The sequence below is a fragment of the Phaenicophaeus curvirostris genome, chromosome 2 (assembly GCF_032191515.1).
Source record: "Phaenicophaeus curvirostris isolate KB17595 chromosome 2, BPBGC_Pcur_1.0, whole genome shotgun sequence".
Classification (NCBI taxonomy): Eukaryota; Metazoa; Chordata; class Aves; order Cuculiformes; family Cuculidae; genus Phaenicophaeus; species Phaenicophaeus curvirostris.
In genome coordinates this window covers 52,280,433-52,303,048 of record NC_091393.1, presented here as the reverse complement: position 1 = coordinate 52,303,048, position 22,616 = coordinate 52,280,433, and the positions used below count along the sequence as shown (strand labels likewise).

Sequence of the window (22,616 nt, the reverse complement as noted above, 5' to 3'; positions counted from 1 at the left end):
GAGGGAAAGGCTGTGGATGTAGTCGTCTTGGACTGTAGTAAAGCCTTTGACACAGTTTCTCACAGCATTCTGCTTCGGAAACTGTCAGCCTCTGGCCTGGACAGGTGCACACTCTCCTGGGTGGAAAACTGGTTGCATGACCGGGCCCAGAGAGTGGTGGGAAATGGAACTAAATCCAGCTGGAGGCCAGTGACAAGTGGGGTTCCCCAGGGCTCTGTACTGGGTCCAGTCCTGTTCAATGTCTTTATCAATGACCTGGATGAAGGCATTGAGTGCACCCTTAGCAAGTTTGCCGATGACACTAAGCTGGGTGGAAGTGTGGATCTGCTGGATGGCAGGGAGGCTCTGCAAAGGGATCTGAACAGGCTGGACCGCTGGGCTGAGTCTAGTGGGATGAGGTTTAACAAGGCCAAATGCCGGGTCCTGCACTTGAGGCACAACAACCATAAGCAGTGCTACAGACTTGTAGAAGTCTGGCTGGAAAGCTGCCTGGAGGAGAGGGACCTGGGGGTGTTGGTTGACAACCGACTGAACATGAGCCAGCAGTGTGCCCAGGTGGCCAAGAAGGCCAATGGCATCTTGGCTTGTATCAGAAACGGCGTGACCAGCAGGTCCAGGGAGGTTATTCTCCCTCTGTACTCGGCACTGGTGAGACCGCTCCTCGAATACTGTGTTCAGTTCTGGGCCCCTCACCACAAGAAGGATGTTGAGGCTCTGGAACGAGTCCAGAGAAGAGCAACAAAGCTGGTGAAGGGGCTGGAGAACAGGCCTTGTGAGGAACAACTGAGAGAGATGGGGTTGTTTAGCCTGGAGAAGAGGAGGCTGAGGGGAGACCTCATTGCTGTCTATAACTACCTGAAGGGAGGTTGTAGAGAGGAGGGTGCTGGCCTCTTCTCCCAAGTGACAGGGGACAGGACAAGAGGGAATGGCCTCAAGCTCTGCCAGGGGAGGTTCAGGCTTGACATAAGAGTCATTAGGCAATGGAATGGTCTGCCCAGGGAGGGGATTGAGTCACCTTCCCTGGAGGTGTTTAAGGCATGGGTGGATGAGGTACTGAGGGGCATGATTTAGTGTTTGATAGGAATGGTTGGACTTGATGATCCGGTGGGTCTCTTCCAACCTGGTGATTCTATGATTCTATGAAATTGCCAACTCTGATGATTCAGAAGCAGTCTTCCAATGTAGGGCATTTCTTAAACTTTTAACGTCTGGACTTGCATGACTTATACACACCAGTCCTAAGGCAAAATGGTAAAAGGCTGTTCCTAGTTGTGTAAATTGCATAGCTAGCCAAAATTTTGTAATGGTAATGCTTTCTGTGTGGATGAAGCATTGTGTGCTCTAGGTTTTTTCAGTGAAATAAAAGATTTGCTTCAAGCTGGTCTCGCAGTTTATTTATGTTTAAACTGACTAATATTTATGCTTTGATATGATGTGTGCCAATTAGTTGTTAGGGTTTTTTAATCTGAAGTAGCCTGAAATATGCCAGTCTGTTTGTTCAGTGAATTCCTAGTCTGGGATAAGAGAATTCCTCTGATTCTATGAGGAGACAGAAGTTAAAAACAGAGGACACCATTACAGGTAAAACTCTCCTGGCATTTGTGGAGACCCAGACCTGAGAAGTTACTAAAAACAGGCCTCTTGGGAGGAGAATCAAGTCACTGAATTGCTACTGCTCATCTCTGCTTCTTTTAGGGAAGAGGGAGTTAAACTCTCTGGGTTTTACGCTTCCCTTTGCATTATGTTGCCAGTTGTTTTATAACCATCTGATGTATACTTTCAATATATAGAGTGGGCAGGATCATCAATTCTCCACTTTTTTAGCATCTCCAGGAAGCCTTGTATCTGTGAAGCATAGCCGTGTCTGCTTTTCAGTGAAAGAGCTAAGGCTTGTACTACACTGTGTTCCACTGAGAAGTTCAAGTTTTACTTTTTTTCCTGTGTATTTTAGATTAAAGTTCATTCATGTGCTTCATGCAAAGGACTTGCATTATGGAGAACTGCAGATGGAAAAACACATAGTAAAAAAAAAAAAAAAACAAACCAAACCCAAAACCAACAGCCATGTAAGACACTGGACCTGCTATTCCTAAGTGCTTATGACTTTGGGGTTGGGGTTTTTTTTTTCAGAAAAGGAAGAGGTTGAGAGTAATTCCTCTCTTTTAACTCACTGTTAGCCAACTCACTTGTGCTTATACCAGGGAAGGACATTGTCAGGGCTTTGTCCCTTAGCAAGGGGTAGGCTTTACATCTAACCTTTAGATCTTATAAACTGTACAGGGTGAACACAAAATATGGTTTATTGAACGCTTAGAGTCCACTATCTAGCAGAAGCTTACATGCATACGTTTTGATTTCCAGAGAATGCTGTGGAAAATCACCTAGAAACTCATACTCCTTCAGGGACTTGTTTGTGGCACAAGGCATTTCCTCTTGTTTTGTCCTACTTTTCATTTCTGTTCATAAGTACTCAGGATTAACCTGATGGTTTAGTTATAAAATCACATAGCAGGAAATAATAATAAATAATAAGGAAGTAATATGAAGCATAACAGGAAAGAAAGTGTTCTAAATGAGCTGTTTAAAAGAAACGGTAAGGTAGTGCATTTACTGGAGTTCATAAATTGGTAGCCTTTTACTAAGGAAACCAGATCTTGTACTGTATGCAAAACCAGAGAACTAAAGTACAAATTTAACTTTAGCTTTTCATGTAAGTAATTAGTCAGTGAACAGGAACTGCAGTAAAGCAGGCCTTCTGTTTGCTGCATGTTTGGAAGCCAGGCCTCTTCGGAGTGTGTCTTTTGAGGATATGTCATATTTGCATTGGCATTTCATAAGACTCTTGGTGTATAGTTTATTGGATATTCCCCATTTTCTTACTACCTTACTTGGAATTTTCTGGCCAACAGTTGATGCAGTCAAAATGTTAGAAATCATGTTTTGTAAAAGAAAAGAACCTTCTCTGTTTAACAAAGTAAAAATGTATTTGCCCTTGTAGGAGCTTCAGTGACCACATCTGTTTTGCAGATGGGTTCTTCTTGCATAATGCATTTTATCTATGCTGGCTTTGAAGTTTGACAGTGGAGTTAATTCATGTTGCAATAAAAATCAGGAGGTCACACAAGGCAATTACTTTCATTGTTGCATATCTGCTGTATTAAACCCTTAAGATCTTTACTTCTAGGAGGGAATTTGTGGTTCACTTATACAATTTCATAATCAATGCTACTTGCTTAGCTTCTTTCGTCTAAACTCCTACATCCAAATCCAGCTACTGTAAATCTGATCTCAATGTTAACGAACTACAATTCAGGGGAATTAGTGCTGCAAGGAGTTGCATGGAGCCCTTGTTGTTTTGTGTAGGGAGAGAGAGGTCCTTGCAGTCTTTCATTCTTGGTAATTGCTCACGTGTTTTGACATCAGCTTTAAAGACCAAACTGTGTTGGGTTTTCACATGGAACTTTGAAGACAAGTTGTTGAGCCATTACCGTTACACTAATGTTATTTTGTATTAGGTTTCAAAGAACTTCTAAAGTACTTTATTTATTAGGTTTAAGAACTGTGCTCTTCTGTGATCTGTGCGATTTCATTGTATTAATCTTCTTTGTTTTAAGCAGTAATTTCTAAGTACTGGGTAGAGGCTGAGACAATTATGCACACCATGCAATTACTATTATTCTGTATGAGTTCCCAGTTAAAAATTATGTTTAATTGGAATTAAAATTAAGAAGAGTTACCTTCAAGCAATATCACAAATACAGAAAATAAGTAACATGTATCCTGTACCATAAAATACAGAAGAAACTAAGAAAGCCTTCAAGCAATGTTAAGTGCTTCTTTAATGAAACTATTCAATAAATCTGTGTTTATGTTTTTTATTATTAAACTGAGGAGATAATATTCTGCTTATTTCTTCCTTTCCTGCTGCATTCTGCCTTTTGTTTGTTAGCTGTTGTGTTTTCCGCACTCTTTTCATGTTTGCAGCATTCCAGACTTCCTGAACTTGAAATGAAGCAAGGATTGGAAGGATTTCTCTTATATTTTGTCAAATCAGTTTCTGAAATAGATTGACCATTCTGAAATGAGGGATTGTGTGATGTTAAAATAGTTCAAAACACGCCCAAGAAAGCGCAGTAAATCAATCTTTTTAAAAGCAAATTCAATTTTCAAATCTCATTGAAATTAGTCTGTTTTCTCTAATGTCGCTTGAAAATTCCAATAGGAATTTTAAAGGCTGTACAGAAGAATCGGGCAGATGTGGGAAGCTAATGCACAACTTCCCTAGCTAATCTTGTTAGGCATTTCATGTAACATGTACTTGGACTACTCGGTACTTATACCACATTTTCTGTTTGCCAACAGCATGCTTATGAAGAATTAACCATTTATTGGTTAATGTACTGCAAGTTGTTTCATATTCTGACTTTTTTTCTTTTGTTAGACCTTTCTTAAGAGTTTCTTCATCTTAACTTTAAAATAAGGCCTTCTCAAAGAGGTAGTTGTAGGATGCTGGGATTTGAGGGTGGAGATGGAAACATATGAGCATGCCAAAAATTCTGACTAAGACCTGATACGTTCAAACATTCTCTGATCTTGTCTTTCTTCTGTTCTTTAAAATAGTTGTGTGTTCTTTGCTGTGGCATTTTCTGCTGTAGCTATTGCTATACAATGGGAAGATTTACACTGCTTAAAATTCTGAGTATATCAAAACTATGTTTTAATGTAATAGATGCAGTACTTTTGAAGTAGTGTGTAGCAGGTTAAAACCTTCAAATCTTAAAACAGTGAAATTATTTCACTCTGATCATTCTCTTTGTTCCATTTATCACCCTATAGTCTTGGTCAGGCAGCAGCCTTCAGGGTTCTTCCCATGCCCTCATCTTTTGCCCATCCTTGCATCTTCTGCTGTCTGTGTTGTGGCCTACACGCATGTCTCTGGCTTCTTTCTAAGTTGTCATTAGAAAAGTAAATTAAAAGCCATTTTTGTTCTTCTAGCCAAGAGTCTTGAATTGCCTTTAATCTATTTATTTGAATATTCTGTTGCCATTTCTAAATTGAAAGAGGTCAAGGTTAGAATGTGGTTTCAGAAGAAGCAGTGGTCTGGATGAAAACCTTACTAACTGCTGCCAAAATGGATGTCTTCCTCCCTCTGTCCTAGCTTTCCTCTCCCAATAGTTTTTGTGTGTGTGCTTCCATCTCTCTTGCCTTGTGCTAACATTGATGCTCCTTTCCATGTGTATATTTGATTTGTTAAAGAGGCAGAAAGAGAAGTCAACAAAATGGCGTGATTCTCCTACGTTTTAGTAAAGTAACTTGGCTCACAAAGGAACCTGATGAAGATCAGAACCTGATGATGGCGTGAGGTTGGAAATTTGGGCCCGAGTGGCTTGGAGTAACGATGCAGTAGAATTGAAAGGACGGGGAAGCTGAGAGGAGGCATAAATGAGTGGAAGGACAAAACCCAAAGCCTTGGGGTTAGTTTAAGGAAAGCATCAGTCTCATTCAAGTGTTAACTTGTAGCATGTGGAATGGAAACCAGGGTTTGCAGTGCAAGCCTTCTCTCTTAGTGTTGGACCCTACCTGCACACCAATAGCTGCTGGCTTATTAAATAGGTGATGCCTGTAGAAACATAAATTAAATGGATGATGTAGAAAATGGACAGTATTATTTTTTCCTTGTGTTATTTCATTCTCCTACATTATGCTTTTTTGTAGAATACATCTTTTTATATGTGCTGCTAAGTTTTCTGTAGGTGAAAAAATTTACTTATAGTATCGTATTACCAGTCAAGCTTGTAGAGGGTCCTTTTTTTTTTTTAATTATTGTAATTAAGGCTGGTGGCTACTACATCTTTATATAAAATCTGTACTTTTATTGTTTTCTGCCTGCCAACTTAGTAAATATTAGTGAGATCTCCAATTTCTCACACATATAAAACCCTGTCTTATTTGTGCTCTTTAGTAAATGGCTGTATTTGTTATTAATTTTCTTGTATCTACAAGGTTTGTCTCTCTCCAAGTTAGACTCTCCAAATCTCCATTATCCCTACTGGATAGACTTGGCATTTACTGTATCTCCCCGTCAGTGAGTAACAACAACTGCCAGTGAACTGTTCAAGAAAGCCTTCATCTTTCTAGGAAAGGCCTTAAGGAGGCTTCTTTTCTTCCCATCCTCTCTTCTAATAAAAGAGCTTGAGAGTTGTAGAACTCTCTCTCTGAGTGTTCCTCAGTACGATTGATACATATATTTTGGTAGCCACAGGGAGCATGGTTACACAGTTAAGAGGGCTACTACGTGTCCAGAATGACTTCTTGTTCTCCTGCATTCTTTGCTCACAGGGATGATACTTGATAATTATCTCTTAAATGCCAGTGTGTTTTTATTTTTATCTAGCTGTGACAGACTAGTCTTCCAGCAGATTTGATTTCCCTCCTACACACCTGCAAACTTTCACATGATGCTTCAAATAAGCAGCTGAGAAGCCAAGCATAAAACAGGGCTGGTTTGTATAAAGACTCTCGATTAATTAAATCAAAACTTCAAGTTGTGTTACTGGTTGCTGCGTGCAAATTTAAACATTGTTCTCTGAAGAAGCTGTTATCACAATAATCATTTCTAATGGGACCTGTGGTCAAGTAACACTTCCTAAAAATGTGCTTTCTTGGGTGGACCCAGTGAGTACTTGCTCTGTGCTATCATTGCAGATACCGATTAAGGACAGTTGTTTTACTGTGTTGAAGATGTGAACATTCATCCTCAGTTTACATTTAATAGTTACGAAGTGCAGATTTATAACAGATTTGTCACTACTTGTTTTGCAGATGTGTGTAGGACAGGTTTGTGCTGCAGACAGACGGTACTCTGTGCGGGGAGTCCTTCTGCCTGAAAGTTCTGAAATTTGCTGTCAGGAAATAACTGCTAATATTTACTTTTAAAACTCTCTGAAAATACCATCCAGAAAAGGTATCACAAGAACTACCTGAGGAAAGATGATGCCTAAAGGGATGCAAACTCAATTGAAGTAAATTAATTAAGGAAATTGAGGAGTTACTAGGAATAGTCTTTTTCTCTGTACAATATTTGGCAATTCTAAAAAAGCCATACTAAACCAAATTGTTTAAAATAATATTCACTTGACATAGCAGTACAAAGACATTTGTTAGATAAGCATGCAAGTATAAATAGTGGATTTTTTTTAATAACCCAGGAGATAGGAAGATTATTTCCCCTTTTTTTTATTACAGACATGAAGAAAAAATGGTCTTTACTGTATCTCTGCATTTTTCAATTTGACAGAACTTGAAAAAATAAATAAGGCCTTTTTAAAGGATAGGTATCATTGAGCTCTGTGCTTTTTCACTATAATGCAGTCATGACTTTTTGTCAATGCAAGACTTCCTCAGTATTTCAGCTCAGGAATTTGTTCTTTCTACCAATTCCTATGAAGTTATTTTTAAAACAAAGCATGTCACTGTTCTGATGGCCTTTCATTTTCTGTTCTCTGAGTATCTCTGAGAATTTTGGATTTAAGTTCTGTAGGTAAATGCTGTTACTGTTTCTGCATTGGTACCTGTCTTGATTTCATTGTGCCAACTGTGCTGCCCTTAGATTATCTCATGGTACCTTTTGCACACATACAGCCCTTGTTTGGTCAACAGACTTCATCACAGTTGCAATTTCTCTGGTATGTGTAATGAATAATGCAATAGAATAGTAGCTCTGTGCTATATTTAGTGTTCATTAATGTACATGTTCCCTCTAATCCTTTTAAAAATACGTTCTTGCAGCCTATTTGTAATCTTGTCTGAGCATATTACAGTAGTTTTGGTTTCAGAAGTTCTTTGTGGCAAGAAATAAATTGAGCAGTAGGATCTTTGTGTGGTATGAAAGCTTCTCTTTGGCTCTTCATTTTGAGTGACTTCCCTGACTTGAAGGGAGCAAGGCTTATATCTACCAGCTGTCTCGCTGCTGCTTCCTTTAGTTAGCACTGATATCATAAATCTAGGTCTTTGACAGAGATTTTTCTAAAAGAGTGCATTTGAAGTACATTTTCTAGTGTTTAAACAGTCTGTTCGTTATATGAAGCTACAGTATCTATTGCCACTCACCTTTTTTTTTTTTTTAATATTTCATAATTTATTATGCCTGTAATATTACCATCATGTAGGGTGAAAGATGGAATTCCACTCCTAGTGGTGATATGATGAGCTGCGTAATGTGTATGCACTCATTGCATCCATGAAACCCCCAGCATTCTATGAAACGACTGAGTAAATTTAACAGGATTATGCAGGGAATTAATGCTTAGTACATGGTAGCTGGGATGAAAAGTGTTTCCATTCTTTCCTCATCCTGCCAGCAGAAGTGATGGACAGTGAAGCTGACATGATCATCACTTGTGCACAGTTCACATTCCAGTGAGGTTAACTGACTTGCAGCACAAAAGCTTGCGTGTCTGAATCATCATTTCAAGCTCTTGGTTAAAACAGGGAAGACAATGTTAATTAAACCTGACTGATACCTGGAAGCTTTATACGAAGCCCTAAGGCCTAGAACTTGTTGGCTTTCAACTCTGTTGTTAGGTTTATTTTATTACTTCTCAAGCAGACATCAGAAATACATGAAGCCATCTGTGTGTTTTGCTTCCTCTATTTAATATAAAAGCCATGAAGAGAGTCTTCAGCCTATATGATTTCAAAGATGATCCTGCAGTGCTTATTGTATGCCTTGGATTAATGAGTGTGTGTACTATGTAATGCCTAAGTGTTCATATCCCCTCTTTTTGCACAACTGTTTAGAGAATTATATTTGATTGTTGTTTAGATTCCAATGCTTCTGTCCGTTTTGATTTTATTACATGTGAAGCGTAGGCTAAAATTTGCTAAAACTGGTCCATACTGAAGCCCTACATGTATATTGTAAACCTAGTAGTCAAAAAGCCTTTTTTTGTGCAGGTAAAGGGCTGTTAGTATTGCCTTAAAGCCCTCTGGATTCTATGTTTCCACGTGTGTTGCACTGTCATATGCATTGGTCTGACTTTGTAAACAAGTAAACAAGCTTACCAAGCTACAAGAAATAGATTAAGAAAGAGAATTAGTTGTGGTGTTACACATCAACTGAAATTTCAGGTTTGACAAATGTTCAAGACAATTAACAAATTTTCTTGAGAAAAGAAAGCGAATTATTCATATGCATTTATAATAGTAAACAGTTTTTGATTATATTTAATCTTTTTTCTTTTTCCAGTTGTCCATATTTGTCAGAGAAGATTACACCTGCTATACCTGCAATTGGTGGGATTCTTTTCTTTTTTGTGATGGGGACCCTGCTGCGTACTAGTTTCAGTGATCCTGGTGTCCTCCCACGCGCAACACCAGATGAAGCAGCAGATCTAGAGAGACAAATAGGTAACACTGAAGGTTTGTTGTCTCTTCGCTTTCCTCCTGAGAGTGCATGTACTATGTGAAGGCAGTGTGCTGCTCTGCTCATGGGAGGAGTTACTCCTGTCTTGCCACAGTAATTGTTCTGGAGTTTGTAATGTCTAATAGCATTGTCGTGGTTCCTGTGGAAAGATGATTGATCAGTTCTTCACCAAGAAGAACTCCTGGCCTTGGAGAGTGATAGTTTTACTGTAAATATTTCTTGGCAAGTATGGTAGGAGTCTATCTATGATAAACAAGGGAATACTTTTTGAAGTGTTTTTGGCAAGAAAGCTGATATTGCAAAAGTTCTACAGTTGTGCATCTCTTAAAGTACTGTACCCTTAGAGTTTAACTGAATTTAATTATGTTGCTGTTCATATTGTGACAGGCTCAAATAAGTCTCTGTTAATATACAGTCTTGTAAGTTGATGCAGTCTTGGGAAGACTTTTCTTCAGCGACAATAAAATGTTACTGCTTTTCATCATTGAAGCCAGCACAATTAAAGGAGTGAACTAGATTTTAATCAGCTTCATTTAAGAAGAGAATTGTTCACTAAATTCTAATTGTGGAATTTCTACAGTTACAAATATGCTGAATAGCTAAAATATGCTGCCTCAGTAGAAAAACACATGACTTTGCAGAGCTGCTTCATAAACAGTGGTTTTGTTTGCTTATTTTTTAGTAAATTACTAAGGCTTGCTGAAGGCTACTATATCTGCTTTGATATGATACTCGATAGAAATCCCATGTTCTGGAGCAATTTCAGAGGAACGCTGAGTCATATAATTGAAAAGACAGATAACAGGTTTATGCAAGTACAGGAGAAACACCTGCAGGGTCCTTGATGTTTAATACTATAATACAATCTTAGGCTTTATGTAATGTGACAAATAATTAAATGCAGTAAAAGCAAATGGGTGCACTAAAGCTGCTGTTGCAGATGCTTCTGCATCTATAGTGTTAATTTGAGGGGTTTACTTCTGACCAGGTTTTGTCTGGTTCTCTAGGCTGTATGTCCTCCACAAAGCATTGGTGAAAATACATGAGGGGTGAAGACATTGGTTTAGACTGTAACAACATATTATGGGGTAGAGTTCATTTGACGTACACATGGTGCAGAAGTTCTGGTTTAGTTTCTTTAGAAAGCACATGTAGTTTGTACACACCAAAATCACACTGAGAACAGTGCTGGTAAGTGGGAATGATGATTGTTTTCTTTAACCAGACTGGAAGATCCTGACCATAGCTAGTATACTGTGTTACATAGTAAAATAAAGAGGTGGCTGTGTTATAAATAGCGTTTTGTGTATTTTAAAGTGTTTGGATTTGAGTTCTGAATGAAATAAAGGCATTTGCAGCCATTTGCAGCATGCTACCTGCAGCAGCTAATTGTACTTAACTCTCTATGGTCTTTGCATAGACTTGATGCTTTTGGAACAGTATGATCATGTAACATGGTTGTTGAACTTTGTGGGAAGAAATATTTTCTTGCGGATTTGTAAAGTTTGAGATAAGTAGTTCATCAAATTTTGTAGACCTGTTATAGCTTTCTAAAAAGCAATGTATTCTGCTGACATTCACATCTCGGGAAGAAAACCTACACTGCTTTTATACGTTGTTTGGACTTACTGTGCAGAGCTTAGCTTTGGGCAAGGACCGTACTGTATGTAGTAGACAAGGAAGAAAAGTGTTGGATGCTAGATGACCCAGAGAGCTCAATCCTAGATGGGTGAATTTAAATTCTTATATTTCTTCTGTTTACATACTTTCCGATGTGGCAGTCTGGATTATTTAAAAAGAAAATCTTCAGTCAGCCTGCCCTTATATGCTATAAAGAATTTAAATCAGAAATGGAGAAGTATTGTGAAGCCATATTCTCATTACACTCCAAAAACCATTAAGAATGGATATGGAATGTCTTTATACTGAGGAACTGGAATTGTCTTCAAGCCCAATAGTTTCAGTACTTACTTGTGTAACAGAAGAATTCCTAGTATTCACAGAATTCAGATATGTGGAAAACAGATGCCAAAGTCCAAATGTGTTATTGGGAAAGCTAACAGATTCCTTAGAAAGACTGATCGTAGAGCTTATTTTTTAGCTTTTTCCAGTGCTGTCACAGCAAACATTTTTAAGGAATAAATACTGAGTGTGTTATGTGCTGCATACAAGTGTAAGTTGCTGTAATGTGTAATGAGATTAATCTTTTTATAGCTGGGAAGGAACGGATGGAGAGTGGGGTGGAAAAAGTCATTAGAAAAATGTGGGAAAAGTTATAATTTCCCACTCCTTTTTCTTTTCTGCCCTCCCCTCTTCTAAAAAAAAAAAAAAAGCCAAGGGAAGAGTAGTAAGAGGCCATTCTGTCTGTATTTGTGGATTTTTGAAGATTATCATCAAAAAGATACATGTATCAGACATGGAGACATTTTCTAATTTATTTCTATAAATATGTAGCACAAGCAGACATGGAAAGTGTCAGAAAGGCAAAAGGGGAATAAAGTCAGCTACAACCAGTAAGGAGCAAAGGAGACAAACAAGACAGTTTCTGTTAGAGATCAGAAGAAGAAAGAAGCTGTGTAATTAGGAAATGTGAAATAACAGGGGGCATTCTGAAGTATTCAACACTCAGAAGAGAATTTGCACATTTCTTGCCACCTGATAGGAAGTGCAGGTCAGAAGAGGGAAAGTAGTAGTAGTAATTAAAAGAAAAAAAATAATCTGACAGTCTACTATTCTGTTTCTATATCTGTCTGTCTGACGTCCTACTCTAATAGAAATCTGTCTATTCTATCACTAGAAACTATTCTCTATCTGGAAAGACATGGAACAAACTCCTAAAGGATCAAATGTTAAGAACTGGAGCTGGCAGGAGTTGGGATTTATGGCCATTTAAGACTTAAAACAAGTAACAAGGTCTTTCAAGAGCAAATAAAGTATAACCAAAATGATGTCCTTTATTGAAAGATTAACCAGTAGAAAAAGATAAGCAGGCATGCTAAATTTTGACTCGTAATAGAGCTCTTGATACTGTCCTCCATAAGATTCTTTCTGTATAAGTTTTGGAAATAAAGTCTAGATGAAATCACCACAGAGTCAATGAGTAACTTTCTGGAAAGACAATCCAGTGATAAATGATAAGTGATCAAGCAGGACCTTGCAGAAACCGACTGTAGTATTGTGGGCTCAAGAAAAACAGAATATGCTTAACTCTGAAGTTGGTGCTGATTTGGGGGAATTTGCAAGTGCTCAGCTTAATGTTTTGGGTTTTTTGGTTTTTTTTGTACTCTAAATAGTCTTAGCAAATGTAGGGAACATATTCAAAATGCATGATTACAAATGGAAATCAAATACTAACAGAAAGGGGGCTGGGTAGAGACTGGTATAGTAGAGGAGGGGCTTGAGTATTATCCACAAACAGATTGAGTCAGCTTTGTGATATCATGACAAAAAGGGGACGTTCTTTTTGGGATGCATTAGGTGAAAAGTGACATTCTGCAATACCTATTGATGATGAGGTCTCAGTTCACTGTCCATTTTTTGACGCCATGCGTGGAAACGCAAGAGGAAGCAGCAAACCAGAAAAGTCTAGGAAGCATGACCTGTAAAGAAATAAGGAATACACGTGTTTGGCCTAAGAGAGGAAAGGTTTTAAAACACTTCAGTATATTTTTCATATAACATAATAGAGCAAAAGCAATGAGCTGCATGAGGCTTGTATAATACAAAATCACTGAAGATAATGTAGGGTTATTGGGTATAAAAGTGCTATAATTTCAGTTAAATGCAGCAGAACCTTGGTTTTTTCTGAATGGAAAATTAAACTTGTTGGTGTAGCATTTTTTACTTTGATTATAACTTTCATGAAGAACAAGAAGTCTTTTTTTTTTTTTTTCAGGACAACCCCAATGGCAGTTGCATCCTTTTCATGGTGCATATAACCATGGGTTCTGCAGTCACACAAAAAACTACATTGAGAGGGGCTGTTGTTTCTATGGAAACATGAAAACTAGGAGCAGCCTTATTTTGTAACCTCTTTGTGGTTATGATATTTGTCTCTTGTAGTTAGCTTTATGTGGAGTCAGCTCAAGTGGAAAATTCTTGTAGGATAAACTTGTAAATATGAAAGCTTCAAAGGATAACCAAACCCAGGAGAATGGGTTTCACAGATGGGAAAGCCTTTGTCCATTAAATGCATACACGATCAACAGTTATTCCACAATATTATTTTCTGCATTGGATAAGTGATGCAGAGAAATAAAAAGATGGTCATGGTAATTTATCCTTCTAGCCGTAAAAAGGCCTATCTATAGTAAGGAGATGCTTTGGATTTTTCTTCAGGGTAATTGTCTTAACTTATGATATAGAATCAGCTCAGGCTAGTTTTGCTGCCTTTCTTTAACTACATCAGCCCGCCATCTCTGGAAGCTGGTTTTGTCCTGGCTCTATAACTTTTATTGGTGTTTTAGACTACATTTGAGACTTCTCCACAGTTCCTTGCTTGTCTTTCATTTGTTTTGAAATGCACAGTTTTATTTTCTTAGAGCCTTATAAAATTAAATCTGTGCCACAGCATAGGCATTTCATAGAATTGACAGTAGCCTTTCCACATACCAGCTTGATAGGCTGGTAATCATACCTAATATTGGATGCTTAATCAGCGTTCTTCAAGTAAATTTAGTGGAATTACTTTGTACGTCAGGGAAGTCTTTAAGAAAGCTATTCCTCTCTATGCTTCTTTTCCCCCAGCAAATCACTAAAGATTCGTTCTGGGGGAGAGAATACCTTCCACATAAAGTTTTAGACTTAAAGATGATGCTATCCTACTCTTCAGAAAATAATAGGTTTTTCTGAAATTATAGCAGTAAATCTTTTATCTAAAGTTAGGAGCAATATTTGGTCAGTAAATCTTATTGATTGTCAAATGGAGAGTTGTGAAGAATGCAGTTAGCAGCTGCTGGTTTCAGTCTGAGCGAGGTTCCCAGTATTGTTTGTCCCTGAGCTAACTGTGACCTCTTATAGCCTGGTGTTGTTACACTACTAGCTTATGTGTAAGTGGTTAAACACAACAGAAGACATTTCTTACAGGAGGTTTGCATATTTGCACAGTTTGTTTGGGGGGACGTTGTGCTTTTCAGATGTTATAGACCGTAACTAAAGATTTTTTTCATTATTATCTCTTTTTCTTAGCTGGAAACATCACAACTACTTCAAATTACTAACTTTTCTAATTATATTGTTTGAAGGTTGAAATGGTGTCCCTTTAAAGTTGACGATATGATTCTTGTAGAGAAAATATGGAGAGACCTTCTGGACTGTCCTTGGAATTTAGGAAAATTGACCAAAAAAACAAGTGCTTGACTGAGTGGGAAAATCCTGATGAGATATATATACAAAATTCCAGCTGTTGTGTCTCATCTAAACAGCACCTCCCATTTGTTCTCAGCATAATTTGGGAGATCTAAGTGGAGTTCATTGTCACATAGGAGATTGCTAAACTGTTCTGTATCTCCATTAAATACTTAAACTAACTTTCTTGCAACATTTCAAGTACCTTAGTCCTGCAAGGATATGAATCATACGTTTGGGGGTTTTGTAATAAGATAATAAATACGCTGGCACCCCATCTAGTGCATGAACACTTAATGCTGACAGAGAAGTTATAGAATGTATCAGATCAGAGAGCACAGAAGGTGATCCCAGTAGTGGGAACTTTTTACCCTTTTTGTTAAATAACTTGCATTACTACAGCAGCAATTAATTGGAAGAGAAAACTGTAAAACGTAGTGGTAAAATGGAGGTTTATCTGAGATAGGTGATTCCATAAAGCCTTGTCTTATGCCTTCAAGTGACTGCATATATTAAAAGATTTAGCTGTGTAAGAACCCAAGTATGAGCATTCCTGTTGAAAGCTAATTACAGTCTGAAAAAATACTGTGAGACCAGGACATGTTTAGCATGCTTATGTTTGAAAAAATCTGATTAAATCCAAGCATGTTTATCCTTGCCCTGTTGCATGTTTCCAGAAAAAAAAAAAATGCCAATAAACAGAAAGATTGGGACTTTGGGTTTGAATATAGAATTTGAGATTGTGGGAAAATCCTGACTCGTTGGAAAGTCAACAAGACTGTTTTCATTAATTAAATTTGCATCAGTTTTTATTCTTGGATGCTGAGATTAATTTTCCTGAGAGAGCTAGGATTTGCTGTGCCTGTGAATTTGAACTTTCCTTCAAAGATTTGGAAGGAAATCCTCTTAGAAAACTGGCGTTATAGTGTCATGGGCTGGCCAGTAGTTCCGTTTTCTACCAGCGAAAAGGGAAGTTGCCTTTGAAATTCTGCCAGGGCCTGTTTTAAAATAAAATAGATACAGTGCACTTTTTTCACTTGAAAGGTTACTGGTTTTACTCACTGCGTATTTTTATGTGCACATGTTTCATTAGAAGAAAAAGTTTTGTGGTTTTTTTTTTCCTAAATAATTCACCTTGACTGGTTAAAGTAATTTTCTTTCGAAAGTTATGTGCATATTCAGGAATAGTAAGATTTTGTAGAAGAAGAAAATCTAAAATGTTAGTGTTATTTTAGGAAATGCAATGCATCAGTGTGGCTAGCAGTATAAAAAGCTACACCTATATGAAATTCAAGTTTCCCATTCAATGTCTTTATCAACAACCTGGATGAGGGGATGGAATGCCCCCTTAGTAAGTTTGCAGATGATGCTAAACTGGGATGAAGTGTCAATCTGCTGGAGGGTAGAGAGGCTCTCCAGAGGGATCTGAACAGGCTGGATCGATGGGCTGAGACCAGTGGGATGAGGTCTAACAAGGCCAAATGCCGGGTCCTGCTCTTGGGGCACAACAACCCTGTGCAGTGCTACAGACTAGGGGAAGAGCGGCTGGAAAGCTGCCTGGAGGAGAAGGACCTGGAGGTGTTGGTCAACAGCCGACTGAACATGAGCCAGCAGTGTGCCCAGGTGGCCAATAAGGCCAATGGCATCTTGGCTTGTTATAGCAGTGGCCAGCAGGTCCAGGGAAGTGATTCTCCCTCTGTGCTCAGCACTGGTGATGCTGCACCTCAAATCCTGTGTTCGGGTTTGGGCCTCTCACCACAAGAAAGGCATTGAGGTCCTGGAGAGCAATGAAGCTGGTGAGGGAGCTGGAGAACAAGTCTTACAAGGAGTGAGTGAGAGAGCTGGGGTTGTTTAGCCTGGAGAAGAGGAAGCTGAGGGAAGACCTTATTGCTCTCTACAGTCACCTAAAAGGAGGTTGTGGAGAAGTGAGCGTTGGTCTCTTTGGTGGTAAGTGATAGGACGAGAGTGAATGGTGTCAAGCTGTGTCAGGGGAGCTTTTGATTGGACATTAGGAAAAATTTCTTCACTGAAAGGTTTATCAAGCAGGGGAACAGACTGCTCAGGGAGGTGGTTGAGTCACCATCCCTGGAGGTGTTTAAAAGGCGGGTAGATGAGGTGCTTGGGGAAATGATTGAGTAGTTGGAGTTGGTTTGGAGTATGGTTGGAGTTGGTGATCTGTTTTCCAACCTGATGATTCTGTGATTAGTATTTTTGACAATTATACACCTAAATTTGAGTGTGAGTATCAGATGGAAATCACTGGTTTATTAATGAACATGTTACACATGTGCATGTTAAATGCTTCATTGGATTAAAAGCTAATTATGGCTAATGACCTACAGTTTTCTTACATTTTAAGTCCATTCTGACCAGGCGATGATCAGAAATGGGTGGAGTGCTATGTTTTGTAAGACCCATGTATTTATAGGAGGATTAAGAATATTACAAGCCTGCTGGTCATGATGTCACCGAAAGTACAGTGTATTAAAATATATTTATCTCTTTTTCAGTGATAGTAACTAAAATTAGCTACAGGGGATTTTTAATAACAAAAAAAATTAGTATGGGGGTTTCCTTCCCTAAGAAGTATTGTCTTATTTAGATCTGTACTAGCACTGCAAGTTTATTTCAGTATTTCATACAGCCTATGGTAACTTGTTCTAGAGAAAAGAAGTTTTCATCAAAAACAAGGAGGCTTTTTTAATGTAATCTCTGGATTATTAGAATTTCTTCCTTGTTTTCTTGTTTTAGGAATCATCCACGTCTCTGTAAAGCTTTAAATAGTATAAGTACAGTTGTGCTATGCCCCTAAAAGAACATCTTTTCCCCTTAGTTCTGAATTAGAATGCAAAAATAAAAAATTACTTAGCTCAAACCTATGTGTCATGAGGACAAATAAACTGTTACGCAAGCAAATAAGGAAGTCCTTTACTATAACCGGAAGAAATGGAATTATTTCTATTGACCTCATGAAATTCCTTTTTTGCTAGAGTGCTTTAGAATCACAGTAATTAACAAGTTTCTTCTAAAAAAACATAACTCTAAAAAAAGAAAAGGTCCAAATTGCACATAAAAGAACTTTGATTGTCTAGTTATGCTTCAGTCTGTAAACACACCAGTAGCTTGTAATGTCTGTACTTCATCAGCGTCTAGTAGGTTGCTTCTAAGCTGCTGTTTCTTCATTATTCACCACTTCATTCTCATAAGGGATGCCTCGGAGCTTTGTAGCCAGATTCTGTATTCTCATCTATTGCTCCCCTCCTTCCACCTTCTTCTCCAAGAGAGTTTTCTGCGTGCTGTTTGTTTCAGTGGTCGTGTTTACACTGGTGTCTCACAAATACTTTTATTGTTGCATATTTGTGGAGTGGGTGAGCATGTTGCAGATGAGAATTTCCTAAGTTAGATTATACCTTGGCTAGAGCTATGCTGTCGCTAATTTGAATACCTTGCTAGGTAGGAGGCTGTTTGCACCCTTGTAAAACGTGTAGTTAGTAAGCTGTGGAAGTATATCTGCAGCCCTGGCAGAAATTGTAGTTGTGGGTGATATTTCTAACAATTTAAGCTCAAGTACAAGTCATGGATCTTTTAGTAACCTGTTATCCAGCTCCATACTTGTCCCACAGGACACTGAGGGGGGACAAGTTAAAACACAGTTGTGCAGGTAAATGTGACTTCGAAATATAGTTTCGTGCATGTATTGGAGAAGAATTTATATTACTTCCCTGTTGTTCTTTCTGTACTGGTCCAAGAATAATAACTCAGGGGTTAGTTTTATTGTTTTTCACTTTTGTGGTTTGATTTCATTGTGATTTCACAAGAAGAGATAAACTAAGAAAAAGGCATGCTTTAACACGTTAAACTTTCAAAGTATAGCTCAGCTTGGGACCATTTAAAGGACAAAATAGAACTTTAATTATTTAGCCTAATCAGTCCCTTAGTTGCTGGAAAAATGAACACAGATGCCCTAAAAAAAAAACCCAAAAGCAAGCAAGCAAACAAAACACAAACCCCACCACTTGTACCAAATGAGGTAGTTGGAAACTATTTTTATGCAACAAACAAACTTCAAGATGTGTAAAAGTAATACTGGGAGTTAGGTTTTCAAACTCTGTTTCAGAGCTGTGAAATGCTATTCTGAATGTGCTTTATTGTAGCACAGCATTTAAGAGATCTCTAAGTGACTACTGATTTTATTTCTACCATGCACCAAACTGTAATGACAGAGGTGCTGTTGCTTAAGTAAATGTGCATATTCTATATTGGATTGTAGAATTTCTGTGGCACATGTTAAGACTTTTTGTTATTACAAGAATTCTAAAAACTTCAGGAAAATCCTAACAATAACTTGTCCATGTTTTACCATCCTGCACCAGCAGTTGTAGTTGTCTTTAGTGACAACTTTCTCTATGAATTATTAGGGTGTATGAGTGTAAGAGTTTTGGGGTCAAGGTAGCTTTCGGCATTTGCGAATTGACTTTGGGTAGTTTCTTCAAACTGATTTGCTCTGGATGCTACTTGTAATTATTTTTTGCTACGTGTTATTTTAGGAGAATGAGAAGGGAAAAAAGTTTGAGTGTGTTAATAGAAACTTGAAACTTGCTATAGATTGCCATCAAGGACGGTTCTGTGTGTATGTCATAGCTCATAAGAAAAGTATAATACATTGTATTTCCTTGTTTAGATATTGCAAATGGCTCCAGTTCAGGAGGATACCGTCCCCCTCCCAGAACAAAAGAAGTGATCATCAATGGACAGACAGTGAAACTAAAATACTGTTTTACTTGCAAGATTTTCCGCCCACCTCGTGCCTCACATTGCAGCCTTTGTGATAACTGCGTAGGTGAGTAAAGAAAGATACAGCATATCTTTATTAGTAGCTTATATATTGTTATGAATACTTTTGATATGAGAGAGAAAAGAATCAGAGTTAGTGACAAGATTACTCCTGAGGTCACTTACTGTTTTCATCCTTCTTTCTTGCAAGCTGTATTAAATGTTAAGAATTTTAGAGGAAGCAGAGGAGGAGATTTGGGCTAATGGATAGTAGTTGCTAATCTAGAAGGGAAAATATCTTCTGATGCATACATATTTCCTAACCTGCTCCACAAGGCAAAGAACAGACCTAAGCCAAATAGGGCTGCGTAGTATGTGCTATGAACTTTCAAGTGCAGAGAAAGTGCATGCTTTATGGGAGCCTCAGAATTGTTTCCTTCAAAACTAAAGCGAGGGCAAGGAACTGCTTCTCCAGTTTATTACAGGGTAATTGTTCAAATAGGTAGGCTTGCACTATGAACAGAATATAGACTGTAGGTAAGTCTTAACTTTGAACAGTTTTAAGATTAGAAATTTTAAAGTCAGAATCCATAAGAAATTTTGAGAATAAGTACATGTTGTCAGGGCCTAAGGATATTTTGTAATGATAACAGTGTTTTTTTTCCATAGAACATCTTGGCTTTTTTCATGACTATTTTCTTTGGAGGGCAGACAAGGTGATTAAGATATGCTTGAATTTAAAAGCAAACCAAAAAAAACCTACCAATCAAATCTGAGTAGGCTTCTAGTTAATTAGATCACATTTAGAGTTCAGTGCAGCTGATTAGCACACCGTTGAGCCTGGATCTGATGCATTCAAGAAAATAATGTAGAAAGATATCTCCAGCTGAGAATGTAATTGCAGCATTCAGCAGTGATATTTTTAGATATAAAGAAGTCATTGGAAGAATTAGTTTCATGTTTAGATGATATTTGTTTAGGCAGTACACTTACATCAGAATGAAAAGTTTAGCCTTTAGGCACTGTACAGTTGATTTGGTATCTGTAGCTGGTTTCTTCAGTATATAAGGTTTTCTGATGTGTTTCAATTTTGTAAGTGTTGTAAAAGCTACTGAACTTGTCAAGTAGGGGTATTTATGAATTGTAGCTGACACGTTTTCAGAAAAATAATATATTAAATGTGTAACCTGGACACGTTGTGGTATTGTTCAGCAAACCTGATTACATGAAAATGCAGTTGTTGACCAGTGCAGTAAATAAAAATTAAAGGCTCTTGTCTTTACCAAGAGTGAATAAATAAGAGCAACTCAAACACACACACATCTTGAAGCTTACTTTAAAATAATGTTTCAGTTTTTATAGTAAATTAATATGAAGGCTTTTTCTACAGGTTATTATGTAATCTGATTGTGTCCTTTTCATACTAAATTTGGAAAACCTACTTCTTGAACCACACAATTAGTGATGGCAGGGAAACAGCTTAAACAATCTTTGTTTTCTGATTATGTCTGTGAAGCAACAGATGTGAAATATGAATGTATAAGAGTCTAAGCACATGATTTTTATAAGTGATAATTGTATCCAAGATGATTAGCCTTTTCTGCTTGTGGAATAGGTATGATCATTGTAATTTCCTCTTGCACATTTTTCTATTTGAAGTTTTTTGGTTTTAAAATAATTCTGTCCATTTATTGGAATGATCCATTTATTGGAATGAATTTACTGTGGTTATTTGCTCCTCCAGGTTACAATAAACTATGACTTGAAGAAGTACATTACATAGTACTTTGTTTCCCGATTAGGTACAGCAGAAAAAAAAATTCTGAACTCAAGCTAGTTATCGTTGTGCTTAGACAATAGGTTTTGATTGAATGTGCAATATTAGTAAGAAGCCAGTGGTTGGGCTTGATTCTGAAATGACCAGATAACCCTTCTAAATTAATATTTGTCATTTCAACATCAGCTGTGCAATTTCCTTTTTTGTTTTGTTTTAATAAATGATTTTTTGATCTTGTTTGATTTCTATAATAAAAGCTGAGCAAGAAACAGTTGACTTTTTCCAAACAGTTTATTTAAGTAGGTTACTGATAGCAGTAAATCAGCTTAGTCCAATAATCTAAATGTCTAAAGCCTTCCTTGCGGTTCACCTGCATCAGTTTTGCTTATCAAGCGTAAGTAAAGGATTTAGACAAAAGCAAAAATGCAGGATGGTGAAAGAAGAGATCCACCATTTATATTAATCTAAGAGAATATGGCTTTATTTGTTTCAAAATCTGTATGTTATAAATTTGCGTGTAGCTGATGGATAAAGATAGCTTTTCTCCTCCTGTTCCACAGTGTTTCTTTCAACACATGATTTTTATTTATTTTCCCCCAGAGTGGATTGAAAGGTCAGATTTTTTAAATTTTAGGTCAGAACTTAACTTTGAAATGTTTGCATTAGGATTACTGAGAAATTAGTTTGATTTTTCAAACATCACTGATGAACAGGCCAGTGCCATACAAAGGTACACTGAAGTTTTGGTTCATGCAGCAGCCTATTTTCGGCTATGGCCAGAGTGGATCCCTGGAGAAGAATGAGAGAACAGGACGAGCATGTGGGGATGCTTCCTGCTGAGTATTCTCATGCTCTCCAAAATTTTCAAGGCCTCCTTGAACCCTGAGGGGTTATTCTTTTGCTTTCAATAGCTCTTGATGGATCCTAGTTGGCCTTGTACTCAATATAAACTATTTGAGACAGGGAACCGGGATGCCAATAGTGCTAAGGGCACAGGTACCGTGCTGGCATTTTCTATCAATGTTTCTGTTTTCCGTAGGAGATAGGATTCCTCTCACTTGTAACTCTGCTTATTTTTTTATAGATCCCAAACATGAGACCAAATGCCAAGATTTTGACATAAACTTTGCCAGAAAATATGCTATACTAGAAGCCAACAGACACTGTCTTTCTCTTTAACATATTGCTTCTGTAAAGCTTTTCTCCCAGGCAATTGTACACATCATCTTTTGATTTTGGTCTTGACTGGACTACATTAATTTATTGGTTTGAAAATACAATGTGTTACATACCCAG

The 22,616-nt window shown here is 37.7% G+C and overlaps 1 protein-coding gene across 5 annotated transcripts in view; it reads left to right on the top strand.

Moving 5' to 3' along the window:
* The window catches only part of ZDHHC14 (zinc finger DHHC-type palmitoyltransferase 14), a 100,679-nt gene that overhangs the window by 46,218 nt on the left and 31,845 nt on the right, over positions 1-22,616 (top strand). For 3 of the 5 annotated variants that reach the window (XM_069852069.1, XM_069852066.1, XM_069852064.1), the window contains exons 2-3: positions 9,248-9,420; positions 19,452-19,610. In XM_069852069.1, the coding sequence (XP_069708170.1) occupies positions 9,248-9,420; positions 19,452-19,610 (332 nt within the window). The remainder of the gene's footprint in view (positions 1-9,247; positions 9,421-19,451; positions 19,611-22,616) is intronic. The other 2 variants (XM_069852068.1, XM_069852065.1) reach the window with 1 other exon arrangement.